The sequence below is a fragment of the Hetaerina americana genome, unplaced genomic scaffold (genome assembly GCF_022747635.1).
Source record: "Hetaerina americana unplaced genomic scaffold, ioHetAmer1.1.p SCAF_5, whole genome shotgun sequence".
NCBI classification, from domain to species: domain Eukaryota; kingdom Metazoa; phylum Arthropoda; class Insecta; order Odonata; family Calopterygidae; genus Hetaerina; species Hetaerina americana.
In genome coordinates, this window is record NW_027287095.1 from 86646921 (window position 1) to 86665154 (window position 18234).

General features: G+C 35.9%; 1 protein-coding gene across 2 annotated transcripts in view; it reads left to right on the forward strand.

Annotated features, from left to right (window-relative positions):
• The window catches only part of Chc (clathrin heavy chain), a 114454-nt gene extending 100210 nt beyond the window's left edge, over positions 1–14244 (forward strand). For both annotated transcript variants that reach the window (XM_071592316.1, XM_071592317.1), the window contains exons 22-32: positions 248–405; positions 2387–2532; positions 2656–2782; positions 3049–3216; positions 4098–4247; positions 5894–6025; positions 6321–6431; positions 7551–7721; positions 8332–8553; positions 8687–8762; positions 12609–14244. In XM_071592316.1, coding sequence (XP_071448417.1) covers positions 248–405; positions 2387–2532; positions 2656–2782; positions 3049–3216; positions 4098–4247; positions 5894–6025; positions 6321–6431; positions 7551–7721; positions 8332–8553; positions 8687–8762; positions 12609–12745 — 1598 coding nt within the window. In that variant the 3' untranslated portion in view covers positions 12746–14244. The remainder of the gene's footprint in view (positions 1–247; positions 406–2386; positions 2533–2655; positions 2783–3048; positions 3217–4097; positions 4248–5893; positions 6026–6320; positions 6432–7550; positions 7722–8331; positions 8554–8686; positions 8763–12608) is intronic.
• The last annotated feature ends 3990 nt before the right edge of the window (positions 14245–18234 follow it).

The following is an 18234-nucleotide window of genomic DNA, read 5'->3' on the forward strand; positions in this document are numbered from 1 at the left end:
GAATCAGTTTCATCTATCAAACTCTAATCTTAAGACCGAATTTAAGTAAAAATGTTTTGTTGTATTTGCAGTATACCTACTGCTCTTTTGTAAAGCATAGCAGAAAACTGATTTGGTAACAACACTGTTCAGCCTAAAATTCCCAAAAGTCTTACCCATTATTATTTGTGTGGGTTGATATTGTGTGAAGTATCTAAACTGAGATGCTAGGAGTTTCTATAGCAATCTTTTCTTTCTCCTGCTTCAGAGAGCTGGGAGGACCTTGTCCGCTACTTGCAAATGGCCAGAAAGAAGGCACGAGAATCGTACATAGAATCAGAGCTGATATATGCATATGCTCGCACCAACAGACTGGCTGATTTGGAGGAGTTCATCTCAGGGCCCAATCATGCTGATATTCAGAAGGTAAAAGCTTACTCCACTGTGCGAAATATAATTTCTTATTGTTGTGAATAATTGTAATTAAATATGTAATTGTTGCATTATTCATAATTATTTTATACCATTAATTACAGTGGAATCTAGATTTCACTAATGTGACTTATAATGAGAATCCTAATATAACAAGTTATGTCCTATGTACAGTTTATTGGCCTGTGATTTGCCTGTGAAGCGAATCCTTTATATCAAGACCACTCATTCTACAGACAGTGATCATTCGTTATGAATGTAATTTGAAAAGTCCATGCAAAAAATGACAACTGCTTATTTTTTTGGGGGGTTATTATTTTTAGTTTCGAACATGGACAATCTCTTTTTGGGTTTCTAAATGTTGTCCAATGCTGCTGCTCCATTTTTTTTATCCCTTTCCATTGAATTGATGATTGTTCCAACTCTACAAAATAGGCATTTGTTTCCAAAATCATCTCCTCATTTAAATAAAATTTCTTGCCACCATCCATTATTTCATATTGGAGAACAGGTAGTACTATGAGGAAGTGAAGTCTGAAGAATGGGGAGGATGGGAAAAGAGTTGACATTATAAATCCACGACTTTTGTGGTCACGACTGCTGAGGAGTAAACTTGTACATTCTTGCGATGGAAAAGAACTTTTTTGTGGGCCATTCCACAGAGCTAGTGTATTCATAGATACGTCACTGTAAATTGTTAAAATTAAATCAATATATATGCGTGAATGTCATGCAACAGCATAAAAGTGTAGGATAGATTATTATTAATAGTTTTCCTTGTAAATCTCATATATGCCAAGATGAATAATATTGGTCTATAATGCATAAGTATTAGCTAATAAGTGATAATAAAATTGCTATATATAAACCTGAACTTTATGTAGCGATTGTTTATTTTGGGATTGTTAGCACCTATATTGAGTTCCACTTGGTTAATGTCAAGGCATAATCCACCTGTTGTAAAAGTTGTCAAATGAGTGGGTCTGTAAATCTGGTGAAACCTGAAATTAGAGTGCTTCAATAGTTTTTTTCACTATTGAATTTATTTTTAATGGTCTGGATAAGTTTCGTTATAAGTTAATCCCATGTTATAATGTTTTTGAACCCAGAATTTTTGTAAAATCTGCCCAACCAACCAAAAGAGATCAGCAGGATATATTTTTTCTTTAAAATAAATTTTTCCTGAAGAATTGATTCAGGCATTTTAAATCAGTTTTTAAAGTTATCATCTGAGAAGTAATGTGTTATTATGTTGTCTGAACTGTGTGAAACTTGATGCATTTGATTTCCTTGTGGGAGTGGTTAATTCAGCCACTGCAAATTACAGTTGTTGGCTGACTTAGCTTATCATGTAACGTTAATCTTGGTTAATAATACTTTAATAAGATTGAAAGTTGATGAAATCATATAAAAAATGGAGCAGAAGCTTGAAATGCTGCGAAAACTAAGTGACTGTAGGGAACTGGCTTGTGAAATATAAATTCACATTAAAATTCTTGACCCTAATAGAAAAGAGCAGGCTCCAAGTAGTAGCCATGGATTTTTAAATTTGTTAAAATTACATAAATGATGAAAAATTCCCAAGAGATAATTTGCTTGTTTTATATAAAATAAAGTTTTGAAAATTATACACTTTGTACAAAACCTCTATTTTTTTTCTCATTTTTTAATTGGTCCCCTCTAAATTACAAATATGATGTTTCACTGTCTAAATTTTGAAAGTGCATCATTAATTAGTTTTTTGTTTTGTTATTTTGAAGTCTCCTTCAATCCTTTCATAACCTTTTTAAATAGCCATATCTATATGGTTATTAAAAATAATTCAGCCTTGATAAACAAAGAAATACGTCATGTTAATAGGAGCACATGTTACATAATATCTAAGGTTTTTTTTTTAAATTATTGGAACATTCAATAGTCTTATTTTTATTTTGAAGATAATAATATTAATGGACCTGTACTCCTTTAACACCAGATTGGTGATCGCTGCTTTGACGATGGCATGTATGAGGCTGCTAAGTTGCTCTACAACAATGTGTCAAACTTTGCCAGATTGGCAATCACTTTGGTCCACCTCAAGGAATTCCAGGGAGCAGTAGATGGTGCCAGAAAAGCTAACAGGTATTTTTTTTCTAAATTTTCAATGAACTTAAAGGGTGGTGTTTGTTCTTCAGGAAGAAATCTAATGTTTCTTGTTCATTTTGTCCTGTGAAAACTTTGACATTGCTTTTATCATAATTTCAGCACAAGGACATGGAAGGAAGTGTGCTTTGCATGCGTGGACAGTGAAGAATTCCGGTTGGCGCAGATGTGTGGTCTGCACATAGTTGTCCATGCGGATGAGCTAGAGGATCTGATAAATTACTACCAGGTAGGGAATGATTTTGACTCAAATTGAACTATTTCTTGCAGTTAAAAGCTTGTTTATTAACTTCCATGAAGGGAATGTTACTCTATGGTGTTGTTTCATCCACTATTAGCTTATTTTACGAATTGTAATCTCAGAAACTTTCTCTTAACTTTTTATATTTATTCATGTAGTTTTGAATTAATTTATGATAATTATTCAGTAAGGTGTTAATTGTTATGCAGTGTATTTTTTGCTGAGATTTCTGATGTGTTTTGATTTCCTTTCAGGATCGAGGATATTTTGAAGAGCTGATAAACTTACTGGAGGCAGCTCTTGGTCTGGAGCGAGCCCATATGGGAATGTTCACTGAGTTGGCCATTCTGTACTCAAAATACAAGCCGGCCAAAATGAGGGAGCATTTGGAGTTGTTCTGGTCTAGAGTCAATATCCCTAAGGTATGCAGGAGTGATATTATTTTTTTACCTAAGATTGGAATTAACTTTTGAATTATTTGTTCATGACACTTGTGAGTTTGAAACACATAACTCGGAAATGCTCAATGGATATTTAGTGGACACTAGTGCTAGTGTCTTTCATCAGAAGGACATGGACAGTTAGTCTTTGGTGTAGTGTTTAATCCCAGTCTGGTTTGGAGCTCTTCAAACAGTCCCTTATTTTTTTTTGGATGGAATAGAAATCTTAGGACCTTTATTGCATTTGGATTATTTCAGCCTATGAGAAATATAATGCCACCCTTTCTCTGGCATACAATGCATTATTTTACATTAGTTACCTGAATCAAAGGAAATATTTTTCTTAGTTTTAATGTGGAAGTATAAAAAAGTGAACTTTGGGCTCACAACAGACTTTTTTGTGTGTAGAGTAGTGATTGTTTGTATGGCTTTGATCTCATAATTAATGAGCTGCAAATGGACTTTCAAGTCTTGAAGTAGTTAAAACATAATGCCCCTGCTTCAATTGAAATTCCAATGTACCTTAACAATGAGTTGCATACCTCTTGGTATCTCACCATTTTTTTGTGATACTTCAATTAATTCAGTCATCGATGTTTTCTCACCAAGTTTTGAACTTATTAAACTAACGAATCCTGCATATAAGCTAGTTTGTTTAGTATTAGTATTTTTGTGGTATCGCTTAATATTTTTCAACCATTTTCTGTTTATAAATTCTAGTTCATGAAGGATTTAATATTCTTTTTTGATAGTTTGATTTCAAAAGGGAGCAAAATGACTTTCATTTTCACTTGTAATTATAAGATGTTAAAAAAATTGCAAGATTGATGCCACTTTCTTTTTCATATGTTGTGATTAAATAGGTTCTGAAGGCTGCTGAGCTAGCGCATCTCTGGGCTGAGCTGGTGTTCCTTTATGACAAATACGAGGAGTATGACAATGCTGTGATTGCAATGATGAATCATCCCACAGAGGCCTGGAGAGAGGGGCATTTCAAAGACATTATTACAAAGGTCAGCACGAAGCATTTCATTGATTGATTTGGTGACAACTAGTGACTTAGATGATGTATTAACAGTTTACTTATCTACCTTGGGAACTTAAAACTTTAATGAGACATGCACCCTAATTTTTTTGTCATGATATCTGGCCAAAAAAGACATGAGGCAAATGCTTAGTTACAGAATACCTCTTATATGTTTTATGTTGTAATACTTCACACAAATTTGATTTTCTTGTCACTTGCTCTATTTTTCCATAAGAAAAATTACAGTGAGATTTACTAAAAAAATGTTGAAACTTACAATTAGCACAAATTATATATTTTTGCTTTGGTATTTTTGTTCATCTTAAGTGACAACTTAATATTTACATTTTGAAGGACTTGAGATGATTGTTAAATTTTTTAAAATTTGCTAAAATGTCAGACATTGTGCTTCAAAGCCATTAAACTTGAGTAAAAATATGAGCGTATGGATAACAAAGTTAGAGCATCTGATAATGAGGCTTACATTTCTCAGCGAGTGATTTTTTTCACCTTTATTCAGATTACTGCTGTTATTTTTTTATACCTTCTTGCTTTTATTACAAAATATCCTGTAACAGTGTTCAATAAGAAAAATAGCTTATTTTGGATACATTATCAAAAATAATTTAAATTAATGTTTTTCCCTCCATCAATCAAATTCATTGCATACCTGGAGGACATTAAGAATTTGAAATCACTTTGAATTTAAAGCAACGCGAAACTTAAATATGCTTTCCATAAAGAGGCACCTATGTTTCACTTCAATAAATTCACAGCCTTGTTTACTGTGGAGGATTTTGTGGTAATGATGTAATGAAACGACTGCTGAATGTGACAGCTCCGCAGCATGGCATTTGAGAGCTGGGTAAAGTACAAATCATGCAGGATATGAAACTTATGACAGCATATACATCGGAAGACCACGTAACATAGGAGATAAATGTAACCTCCAGATCCGGAAAGATCTTGGTTGAAAATTTGGAGGCTGTTGTTTATAGAAACTGTTGCTGTTCTAGAGTAAAACTTTTGGTATGCATTCATGGACACATTCTCTAGGAGTTGAAATAAAAAAGTTGTTAATGTAGTTTCTACAATAAAGCTACTTTAATCATCAGACTGCTAAGGACATCCAAAGACTTAACATTGTGAAGTTGATTTAGAGCACTTCTGGATAAATTTCCCTTTGTTTTCAAGATTTGTGTTGATGAGCTGCCAAATTAAAAAATTTCTTTGTGCTTATATTGGAGACTTGGGTTTACTCAGGAATATTATTAGGCTCTCAGATGAATTGGGTCATTTTTTACCTACCATGTTGTTTTATATTAACTTAATATTGGCGAATTATTTCATGAAAAACGACCTGTTGATTCCCTTTAATCTTTAAGGTTCTGGTATCGGAAGTTCACTTCGATTCAATATTTTGAATTGACAGCATCTCATTGAATCCCTTGTCGTTGTTATTTCCTTTTTTTTGAAGACTTGTTGCTTGGGTTTTCCTTTTTGAAAGAGAATTTTCCTAGTCATTATGGGATATTTTGTCTGGAGCTGTGTGTGAAAAATTCTAATTCAGTTGCTTTTAAGAGAGAACATTTCTAGCTCATGATGAACTACAACAATTTTTCATAATTTCAGGTTGCAAATATTGAGCTGTATTACAAGGCAATACAATTCTACCTGGACTACAAGCCCCTCCTCCTGAATGATGTTCTTGTTGTCCTTGCTCCTCGTATGGACCACACAAGATCTGTCAATTTCTTCACCAAGGTAATTAACTCTTACTTGTAATCAAAACTCTTGTGATTATTATTTGTTTCATTATTTAGCCACAGCATATGTCCATCTAGTTTGATGATGGAATAGACAACTTGCACTTATTTTAATAGTTTTACAAAGAATTTCTCTTTACAAAACATATTCATGGTTCACATAAACATTAAGTTCTAAGAATTCCTATAAAAAACTACCCATAATGGATAATCAAGTTGAAATTATATGAATATGTTCACGGGACTGATGAACATGAGCCGTAAGTGTTTAATTTTACTTGATACATTTCCAGGTTGGACACCTGCAACTAGTCAAACCTTACCTGAGGTCAGTGCAGTCCCTCAACAATAAGGCCATAAATGAGGCTCTAAATAATTTGCTAATTGAAGAGGAGGATTATCAGGTAACTATGCTGTCCACGTGTAGTAAACATAATGTTTTTAATAAAAAGTAGCATTAAGTACCTTGTGATGATGTTCTAAAAATTGGTGCAGTGTATAATTGGCATCATCATTTACTTCCTAGCCAGCAGATTGCAAGAGTGTGATTTTTCATTTCCAAACATGTATCATTCTTAATGTAAATGCTACGAAAGAAGTAATTTTAAGTATTTAATCCATGCTTTTTACTTCATTGAGTAAAACTTGGGTGCTCAATACTACTTTGACTTTCCTTGTCCATTCAATATCTTGCTTTGCCCTTCCTTGTCCATATTCCTCCTTTTTCCAAGTTTTCATGAACAGAATGATGGTACTGGTAGTCTAAAATTTAAGATGGGTATTGGATGGACACAGGCCAAATATTGCTACCTTCCTCAGCTCCATCTGACCAGAAACACCCTGCCACCCCAAATTTAAATTAACTCTTCATCTTTTCTGGGTATTTTGACCTCCCCTCATTCCATTTAACATGCGTATCCTATTTCTACCTGTTCCTTGCTTGCCTAACATTCTCCCCTATATCACAGTCTTCGACATTCTCTAGTCAATCAAAATGCTCAGCATCCACCTTTCCTGCCTCTCACCACACCTAGTAACTTCATATTTTGTTTCCTTTTCTGTCCATTTTACCTTTTCCATCCTTCACCACATCCATGTATCAAAATCCTTTATTCTACGCTAATCATTTTGCTTAAATAACGTTTCATACTTCACAAAACCGCACTCCATGTCAAAGGTTTGGAGAGTATTTTCTCAACTTCCTTACTCATTGTCCCGTCACAAAAAAAACGGGAAGAAATGTGAAAGCCCTAGTGACTATCAACATTCTTGACAGGCAATCGCTGATAATTTTTGTGCAAATGAAGCTCTCATTTTTATTAATTAGGTGCACATTCAGATTTAAATTAAACATGTTTTTGCAACAAATAGAATTATAATTGAATTTATGTACATTAATAAATAAACATTGAATGACAAGAATAAATATAATTAATTACAATAGTGAATTGAAATACTCATGTTTTTGTGCTTTAATTACTGCATAAGGAATTAACATTTGTTTTTGTTTCATTTCTATCCAGGGTTTAAGGACGTCAATTGATGCATTTGACAACTTCGACAACATTGCCCTGGCCCAAAAACTAGAGAAACATGAATTGATTGAGTTCAGGAGAATAGCAGCATATTTGTATAAGGGCAACAACCGCTGGAAACAGTCAGTTGAACTATGCAAGAAAGATAGGTTATTTAAAGTGAGTGTCGTTGTTTTGAAAACCCTTTTAATTTTCATAAGTTTGAACCCTTTTTTTGTTTCTTTAGAGTTGTTAATTGGAGATGATGGTTACTTATTTGCAAGTGACAATTTTCGATGACTTGTCTAATATCTGCACTGAAATTAAACCAATTTTCTACATTGTATTGTGATTTTGTTTCATTTCAATTATTGGATTTTCATTTAATTTGAGGAGCCTTTTGAGGTTATGATTATCAATACTGAAATACTGATTTTAAATTGTAAATGTATGATGAATCTATATTGATTTCTTTCAAATTCATTATGTAATGAGTGGAAGTGTTAATTTTGGATGTGTGTGGTTTTATTGCTATTTAATGGCTGGAGTTCAAGCTGTAAAAATGTGATGAAAAATTGTTTTGAGTTTGAGGTTAGAGCTCTGCATTTGTTTCGAGTAGCAAGATTTTTTTACTTGGAAGTAGTGAGAGATGGAGCAATTTGTTTTTACCTTAGGTGATGAGCACTCTTTCTTTATCTTCTCATATTTTTTTAAGCCTCCTAATCTCAGAAGACATCACAGTGTATATTAATTTTGATTTTAATTGATTCTTCTCTTTCTATAATCAAAGGATGCAATGGAGTATGCTGCCGAGTCAAAGAATGCTGATGTTGCAGAAGAGCTCTTGGCTTGGTTTTTGGAAAAGGGCAATCACGACTGCTTTGCCGCTTGCCTCTTCCAATGTTATGACCTGCTCCACCCAGATGTCATTCTGGAGCTGGCATGGAGACATGGGATCATGGATTTTGCCATGCCATACCTTGTACAAGTCATTAGGGAGTATATTACTAAGGTAATTTGAATTTCATGTTGTGCGATCAGTTATGGATCTGATTATTTTAATATGACTTAATGGTGAAGTGTTGTATTTGGCTATCACTTTTGAACTTTGTAATTCATGCTTGGGTGTGTCATTTGTGTTACAGGTTGATAAATTAGAAGAATCAGAGTCACAGAGGTTAGAGGAGACATCTCAGCATGACCATAAACCCATGATGTTGCGTAAGTGTCTCGTTTGGCGAAGTTGCCTTTAAAATAGAGTTAATTGTTTAAATGTTATGCCGGGAGTTAAGGATCTACCTGAGCAAGGTCTTAGTAAATTTAGAATCAGCACAGGAGACCTACCTCACAAGCTACTGCAGTGGGTTTTCGGAAAAAGTGTTTTAATGTTCTTAAATGCTGCATTTGGATTACTTGGTCATACTGGCTTGGGTAGCACTTGGAATTTTCTTGGTTATAAAGGGCCTCATAATGGTTAAGTCTTACGTTCATGTCCATTAGTTTTTGATGTTTGGAGTACCATTTATCTCACTGATAACACGATATTAATTATTAACCTTTATGCTGAAAATATCATCCCTCAGCCAAAATGAGGTGCCAAAAAGGAAAGTGTTAGTTGATTGATGATAGTGCTCTTCATTGCCGGAGGATTCAGATAATGGAGGGTGTAATTTTCATAATAAAGGTGCCAATAAAATGGGAGATTGTGCACTTTCCCTCAAAGCTATCTTTTAAAAAAAAAACTGATTATGTGGGTGTTATAATGAGGTATGTCCAATAAACACGTGAACTGAGACCTTAAAAAACTTAATTTGGCAAAATTTAGTTTACATCCATTTTGTCCCCTTCAAAGTGTTCTCCATTCATAGGCTATGCACTTATTTCATCTTCTTCTCCACTGTTTAAAGCACCCTTGGAAGTCCTTGGCAGATAGGCTTTTTAGTTTTCTAGTAGTTTCTTGCTTGCTGGGAATAGGAAAAAGTCACAGGGGGCTATATCTGGCAAATAAGGACAATGACCAAGGATGGTGATTGAATTTTTTTCCGAGAAACTGATGAACAATCAATGCTGAATGTGCATAAATTTTGCTCTCATTTTTTTTAAAACCCAAATGTTCGGTTAAAATAGTTTTCACTGTTGATTTTCCTAAATTCAGTTCATCAGCTATCATTCTGACAGTTTTTCGACGATCGGTAAGGACAAGGGACTGCACACGATCAATGTTGTCGTCAACAGAGGTGGTTGAAGGTCGTCACAGCCTTGCATCATCCGTGGCGTCTTGTTGGTCATCTTTAAAATGCTTAATCCACTTGAAAACGGACCCGTTTTCTTCAGAGCATTATCACCGTCAACAGCTGTCAATATTTCAGAAATTTCTTGATATCTTTTACCGCACTTCACCAAACAAATGGTGTCGATTCGTTGCTCCGTGATTTTGCCAATTTCCATTTTCGACAAACAGTAAAAACAAGGACAACAGAAACACTATCATAACTGGCACCATACGCACAGCTCGACGATCCGCCAAGCACAGACTTGGGTCTCAGGAAACTCGTGCCACTAGTGGGCGGGGCTATTCTAGTCTGCGTCATGGCCACCAGATTGCACCAGTTCACGTAATTAACGTACAGACTACGTGTATGCTCCTAAATGTCTTGAAAATAGGTAATGTAGCACAGTTATTTTCCTTTGGATTAGCCAATGAAAAATATAAAGAAAGATGGTTTAATAATTCATTTGAAAAGTGTCACACCATCGTTGTTTGACTTTTTCCCACTATGGATGGAGGGACGCACCCTCAGCTATCGTGAAAGTTGAATCCAGAAGAATAAATAGGATGGGGCGCACTGCGAAAGCCCTGCATATATGCTGAAGGTTGGCCTTAAAGTGCTTTCCTTTGAGAGTTCCATTTCCTTTCCGGTCCATCTTTTTGTTAGTTTATTATGCACAGTAATCAACATTTGTAAATCATTGTTTCATGATTCTAATAACTGTTGCATAGTACTTGGTCAATAGTTGTTTTATGAAACTCCACAACATTGCTTCATAGTAATCTACCAAATGCAATTCTTTGTTCACAAAGGTCGAATATAATTTCCTTATGGAGCACACTTCTTGGGATTGTGACATGCTTGCAATCCAAATATCTCATTGACCTAAGCTTATTAAAGTTCCTTGTTACTAGTGTGATCATTTTAAGGGGATCAATGGCCTTTGTACTGCAAAAATCATTCCCCTTGACTGGGATTCGAACCCAGATCCCTCAATGTCCGGCTGAGTGCTTCAGCCAGTTAAGCTATCGAGGCTTCTTCTTAAATTCGATCTCTTAAAGGCGATCAGAGGCGTCCTCTTAAACTCGGAAATTTCGGGGGCTCTTTAAAAGGATCTAGATGATGTGACGAAATACCGTACATACGATGTCACAGGCATTTGTAGTCGTGCGTGACGCACCACAGTCCACGAGGTTAAAGCCAACTGTTAAACACTTAGGCTGTTTATACCTTAGACAAATTCCAAGAAACTGCAGGAGATGCCACAACAGTAACTTTGAACAAAGTTATCCACTAATGTTCATTTCAATGCAACAATTTCAGAGTGTAAAAATCATTTGCCTTGACCTGCATTGAAATGCATATTAGTGGATGACTCTGTTAAAATTCACTGTTGCGGCATCTCTCGCAGTTTCTTTGGAATTTGTCCTGTAAATTTAATGAAGCTCTTCATCCGAATGTGAAGACTATTATAAAAATATGGAGTTGACCTTGTGTGTATTTACATGGATTTGGGTCATTGACAACTTTCATCATATAGGCCAGTGATGTGCAATTTTCTACTATCAACATGTATTCCAAACTTGCAGAAAACTAGACTACTAGAAAAATTGTAGTAATTATAGAAATGAATTCTTGAATTTTCGTAATTACCAGATTGCATAAAGTAACTAAGAAACACTTTTGGTATATTTAACAGCAAAATTAAGCCTTTTATTATTACACTGCTTTGTCACATTGTTCTCAAATAATTCTATATAATAATGGATACAAGACATTGTTCAAATTTCATTCCTGAAAGCACAATTACATGTTAAAATTTTAAAGTAAAAATGACATTAATTCAAATAATTAATTTAAGTGGAATTTCTAATTGTTTAATTTTTTAAAATCCACAAAGTGTGTTCATGGGCCACATGATAACAGTAATTAGCTGTTGTGCTCCAATTAGCTCATGTCTCTTCTGTCCCTGGGATGACGAAGAGTGAGTGTTTAGAAAAAAACACGCATACAGAAAGTCTGTAGATTTGTCTACAGAAAATGCCGATAATACATTTCCATTGCAAAATTGCTTTTCTTCCCTGAATTGTAGCAATTTATTCTGGTATTTGCATGAATTGGGCCTGCTCCAGTTCTGGTAACATTTATAAAGTTTAGTTTTTAGTAAAAATGTTTTTGGGTGGGTCGCGGTAATACAGGGGTTAGAGTATTGGACTACTGACCGGAGGGCCTGGGTTCGATTCCTGGGCAAGCCCCTCTGGGCACCTGCAGCTCCACCCAAGCGGTTTGATGTTTTGGGTACCAGGTCCTCCTGGGAAACAATAAACAGCACTAGGAAAGGAACTGGCCCCCCTACCCTGATGTGTGGAATTCACATGCCGTCTGGATCGGTGAACTCTACCATCACCTACCAAACAGATCTTCGGGTTTTTTTGTGTTTATGGATATGTGAATGGCACCCACATATTATAATTTGCTCTGTTTGGGGACTAATTGGGTAAGGGAAAGCTAATTTGGTTTTTTAATCGTTTTGCTGATGATGCAGAACTAAGAATAAGGCACCCATGTATGTACAGCATCGCTAGATATGAGTGGATTAAAAATGTGCTCCTGAAACTTTGGGCTTGGCATGCAGTTTCGGCGAGTTATTCGTTAATAATTGTTGGCTGTAAAAAAGTGTCCTTGAGCATTTGATGCATGAACTCATTCAGAAAATGTTCTAATGAGTCTCCTGTGATGTTATTTTCACTTTGAAATGGTGTTTGATCTTGTGCTTCCCCTCTTTATTTACTTGCAGCCGAGCCTCAGTTGATGTTGACGGCCGGTCCTGCCATGATGGGTCAGCCGTATAATCCAGCAGCAGCACCACCCGGGACGTACCCAAGCACCTTTGTCCAACCACCGGGCATGCCTTACCAAGGCTACAGCATGTGAGCTCCTTCCGATTAGGTTGTTGTTCGTCTGATTCACCTGGATCATCTCATCCAATACTTCAAAACGAAATCATGCATCATACTTTCCCTGTAAATTTGCGTATCTCTGGTGAATTGCCTCCTCTCCTCCTTTGTATCCTCGTGGCACAGCGCTTAAAGCATCTTGTGTGGAAGTTCCCGGGTCAATGTCTTAAAAAAAAAAATCTCTCTCTCTGTGTGGACGTGCACGTCTGCTGAAGAGAGCCTTTACTTGGAAAGAGAAGAAGGAAGGAAGGAAGAAAGGAAAGAAGGAAAGAAAGAAGGAAGGAAAGAAAGAAGGAAGGAAGGAAAGGCCACTTCAAGCCACGTTGGAAGCTAAGTGTCACAAGCGAGGACATAATGCAGAATTGAAGAAACTCCCCAGGCCCTCCCCTCCCATCTTCTTTCCCCGAGACTACTCCCTTTTTTTGTCATTGTTTGTTTTTTTTAAAAATCTTCTTTCTTGTTACTTTTTTTTGTGCCTCTCACTTTCTTTCCATTCTGCCCTTAAACGTGTATCTTCCCCCCCCCCCCCTCTCCTCGGCCTCTCCTGACGTGTCAGACTGTGATGTGGTGGATGTAAAGTGAAACGTGGTGTGTGGGTGGAATGGTGTGCGGGATATTATTTTGTGGCAGGAATTAATGTGTGCCTCTTTGAGATCCCCTCCCCAATCCGTATAAATATAAATAAATATAAATATATATATATATAGTTTTTTTTAAAATCTCTCTCCTGTGCTGCCTGCCATCGGCCAGTCAGTCAGTGAGTGTGTGTGCTCTTGTTGGAAGCTTTCGAGTGATTGGGTGGGAAGTGGCGACAGATATTCGGCCTTTTTTTTTAAACTCATTTTTTTCTTGTTGTTTGAGTCTGTTAAATAATGGAAGTTGTAGATAGTATTAAAAAAAAATGGCTAAAGTTTTCTAAAGAAGTTCATTAGTGTAATGGATATTAAAAACAAAAATAATGCCATAATCTTGTAGAAACAGAAAAAATCAAAGAAATGTACGCTCTACATTGAAAGTTGAGTTTGAAGCCAAGGATATTCCTTATACTATTATATATTTATGGCTGTCATGCAATACCTTGAGACTGAATGACAATATCTATCCCTTGAAGAAAAAAAAGTATCACATAGGTAGCTGAGAGATGGAAGTCCTTTCTCTTTTTCATTCCTGTTTCTGCATGCTGGCAGTGTGAATTGCGTGCACGGCAAGAAACTGTACAAACTGGCTGGCATGGATGTGGACACTTGTGTGGACTCATTGTGGGGTGCGTGAGAGGTTGCTGTGGCGAGCACCTGAGCCTCTGGGAGTTTTGCGTTGTAGGCACTCATGTGTGCGTCTATCTGTCTGGAAGCAAAAAAAAAACAGACTACTCCTGTGTTGGCACATGTTAAAGGTATAACGAAATGATCCATTCCAAAGCTCTTTAAAAAAAAAAGAAAAAATCACTATTGTGGAGAATAGATTATTTATAGTAAATGGGAACAAGGGATTTGAGATTCTTGCATGTTGCAGTAATTGATTTTTTAAAATAGAAAAGATCGAAGCATTAAAAGAAATTATGCAGGTGGATCTAACCCACTTGATTAGAATCATTGTATCATAATTTATTGAAAAATAATAAGAAACCAAATGAGAGTGTTAGTTGTACGTTGCCGTGTTTGCTTTGTATATTTATTTGGTTGGTAAAAAAAATTGTTGCCCAGTAATAGGCAATTTAACCATTATTGATTGCAACTACTTAACTAACAACTCTTATAGGCTGTGCACAACTTTGTGAAGCTGTTTAGGCTTTGTGAAGTGTGCATGCAAGGTCCAAGTTTATCGAATTGTTATCGAGGAGAAGCTCCAGTGATTGTTGATTCATTTCCAGTTAAAATTACATATAGCTATGTGAAATGTGTATTTGTGGTCAAAGCAGATGTCTCATTAAATATATATATATAAAAAAATTGTAGTTTTTGTTTTGGTGATTTGTGATGGTGGAATATTCTATACACTAATTTGCAAACTATGCAACCTGGTGGGCCACGGATTAATGGGAATTTTTTGTTCCCTAATGTATATTCAGTAACTGTCGAACACCAGCAATTCTCATAGAGTAATAGACTTGATGCTCCGGGATTGCATTAATTTCTGTTGTATTTCTAAACAAGTGTGCTGACTAAAACCAGCTATGCAGTACTCAAATTCATTAAAGAATATTGAGGTAAAGGGGATAGTATCTATTTCAATCATTTGGGTGTATGTTCATCATAGCAAGGACTGGATGACTGCTAAAAGATGAGGGGGGGGGGGGGAAATCTTGAATGAAAAAGTTTAATCGGAGTAAATTTCTGAGTCAAAGATTCATTGGCATGATAGTCTTTTACTAGCCACTTTTAGATGAAGAACTTAATATAAACTGAAATTGTTTTATCCAATAACTTTGTTGGCTGATCCAGGTGGAATAACAGCATATTTGTGACATGAAATACTTGAATGATGTGGAAGTGGAGGTATGTGTGGTTGAAATTATGCAAAGAGCCATTTTTAGTGGCAAAATCAGTATTGGACACTCATGGATTCTCCTAAATAGTATAAGGTAAGCTAGAAAGCTTCAATTTGATCGAGGATGGGGCTGTAGCCTGCTGCGAAAATCATTGGTTTTGGAGACAGCTGTTGACTGTAATGAATATAGCAGAAATAAATCATTTTTCAATGGATTCTTTTGTTCATAGCAGGGGTGTGTATGGACAAGCATTTACCTTGGTTCCCATTTGTTGAGACATGGTGACAGCTTGTGTAAGCTGAATGATTTATAGCTAAGTGTGTGTGTAACTAGTTCGAACTCATCTTAACATGAAACATTGTGCTGCAAGAGTTAGTTGTCTGCCGTCGAGAGGTAAACATTATACATGGCTGAAAATGTTGTAGTTTCTAATGAATAAATCTGATTATGGTGAGACTTGTTTTGCTCCACCATGGCATCCTCAATGCGCAGGGTAGAGAACGGTGTCATACCATAACCATGTAAATTAGTGGAAAAATGTAAAGTTCTTTTTCATCATCAATATTAAGAATCTCGATGAAGTCATGACACACCCTGGGAAAACTTAATGGAGGTGGACTATTACTGGACCATATCGTTATCCCTTGTGCAATTACCAGACGTGTGTGTCGCTTTAAGATGCCACCTTTTAGTCAATTCATTAAATTATGTATTAGTTCAGTTCATTAGTGTATTGAATGTAAGAAGTGGGGCTTGTATCTCTTATCCACTTAATCGTCTTGACCACAGACTTGTTGAAAAGTTAGCCTAATTTGGCAGGAATTCAGGTAATAATACTTTTCTCAATGAAATGAGAAACTTTTTCCTGGTGACGTCACTTGTGTACATACTCCTTGTGACATTGATTATTTTGGGTGAATAAACAGATAAGCTCTATAGATGTGAAAAAAACTTAATTCCTAATTGAAAGGAAGATTTTTGATTAATTTCAAATATATATGATTCACTATCATTGGCAGTACTTTCAATCAATTAGCTGTCACAGTTCAATCATAATCCTAAAGCTGTATTGTATTGTATGACTTCCTGGAAAATACCTTCCTTTCTGATCTCTTATCTTCTGTATTTTAAAAGCAGTGGAACTTGGCTGGCAAATGAAGTTCTTGCAGTTCATTCATGAGTATATATCATACCCCATTCATACACAATAAATATTATTCTTATCCTTCAGAACTGTCAATGATGTTGGGGGCATTGCTTGGGCCATCCATGATACTAAATTTAAGCAATGTTGGTCATCATAATTTAAATGTTGTAATAAAAATTGTTTTTTCATGCCTCTTGGTGGTTAGAATTACATTTACATTAGAACGATAGCATTTTTACTTTTTCATTTTACAAGTTTTTCTCAACAGGCCTTGATGCCATGTAATTCTGAGTCTGAGAGTGATATGCCATGGAACCTAGAAAAAAAAATCAATTTTTAGACCTGGAAAACCTGTCATTTTCAAAAAAATATACCCCAGTAGACATGTGCTGCACTATTTAAATGCATCTTCTAATACCTTGCTTGTTAACCATGAATTTCTGGCAGAGAGACTGCATTATCTCAGCTACGATTTATTACATGTGGACTCTGGAGATTTTTTATTTTTACCAAAGTTAGGTTAAATCCTAAAAGGCTGTAGATTTCAGAAATTAGATGACATAGAAGAAAAATTGCTACGATACACAAGTCTTCTCTCCCGAAGGATTCTAAGAGTGGGAATAAATTTTATGAAAAGTAACCATTACCATGACATTTGTAACAGTATATACTATTAATGCTGACACAAAGAATGAACCACCTACATATTATCCTCGCATGTGCATTTGGTATTAAATCTGTAATCACCAGAGGAGCTACCCTTTACTATTATAAAAATCCTTCTAACTGGTTTTTGGGTGAATGTTTGGTTGGTTTTGATTTTATGTTCAAGGGCATGTACATGCATATTTAATATTAAAGATGCTGCCTAGTTTGCGACAGTGAGAGGGGATAAGTTTTTGTGTGTATTCAAAGATTACCATGTGTGAGGTGTGAATGGCAGTTTTAATTGGTAGGGAAGATATGGGGTTTTTCTTCAAGAGATGGAAGTGGGGCAGGCTTAATAGATTGTATGTTATCAGTGGTCTACTGTTTAGTTTAGTATGGGTGCAGTCCGAACATCATTGCATTTCTTAGTTTCATCCTACAAGATACAACCTGCACCCCAATACTGCATTATATTGTTCCTCTACCTCCCTTCATTCTGTCCAAACATTCTCCCCTCTATATCACAGTCTTCTACAATCCATCACCAATTAAAATATTCTTCATCCATCTTGCCTGCCTCCTTAAGATTACTCCCGCTCCTTCCCCGTCATGACTATTACTTTCTGGCTTCCTTCCTTTCTGTCCAGTTCTCCTTTTCCAAACCCACCTTTCAAAAGCCTCCAATCTCTGCCTGTCATGTTATTTCAATGGCCATGTTACTGCGCTATACAAAACCACACTCCATATCAAACTTTCAACAAGTCTTTCCTTAATATCCTTGCTGAATGTCTCTGTTATCAATCCCCTCCTTTAGAAAGCTTTTTTGCCCGATGTGTCTTCATCTGATGTCCCTACCATTTTGACCCAAAACACTGCCAAGACAAGTCAACAGCTCCACATGCTCTAGTTTATGAACTCCTATAGCTTAAGCATTGCCTTGATAGTTATAAGGCTCTCAGCACCTCCACAATATTTTATGGCAGAGATAAAAATATCCGGGGTTGAATTAAAGACTTTTTGAATGGTTGGGTACAAGGAGTAGTGATAGATCGAGTCAGCTCAAATGCAGTAGAAGCTACTTCAGGTGTTCCCCAGGGAAATGTTAGCGGATCTCTTTTTATCTACTTTACGTTAACGACATTGACTCCGTAGTCCCTGGTAAGATACATTTATTTGCCAATGA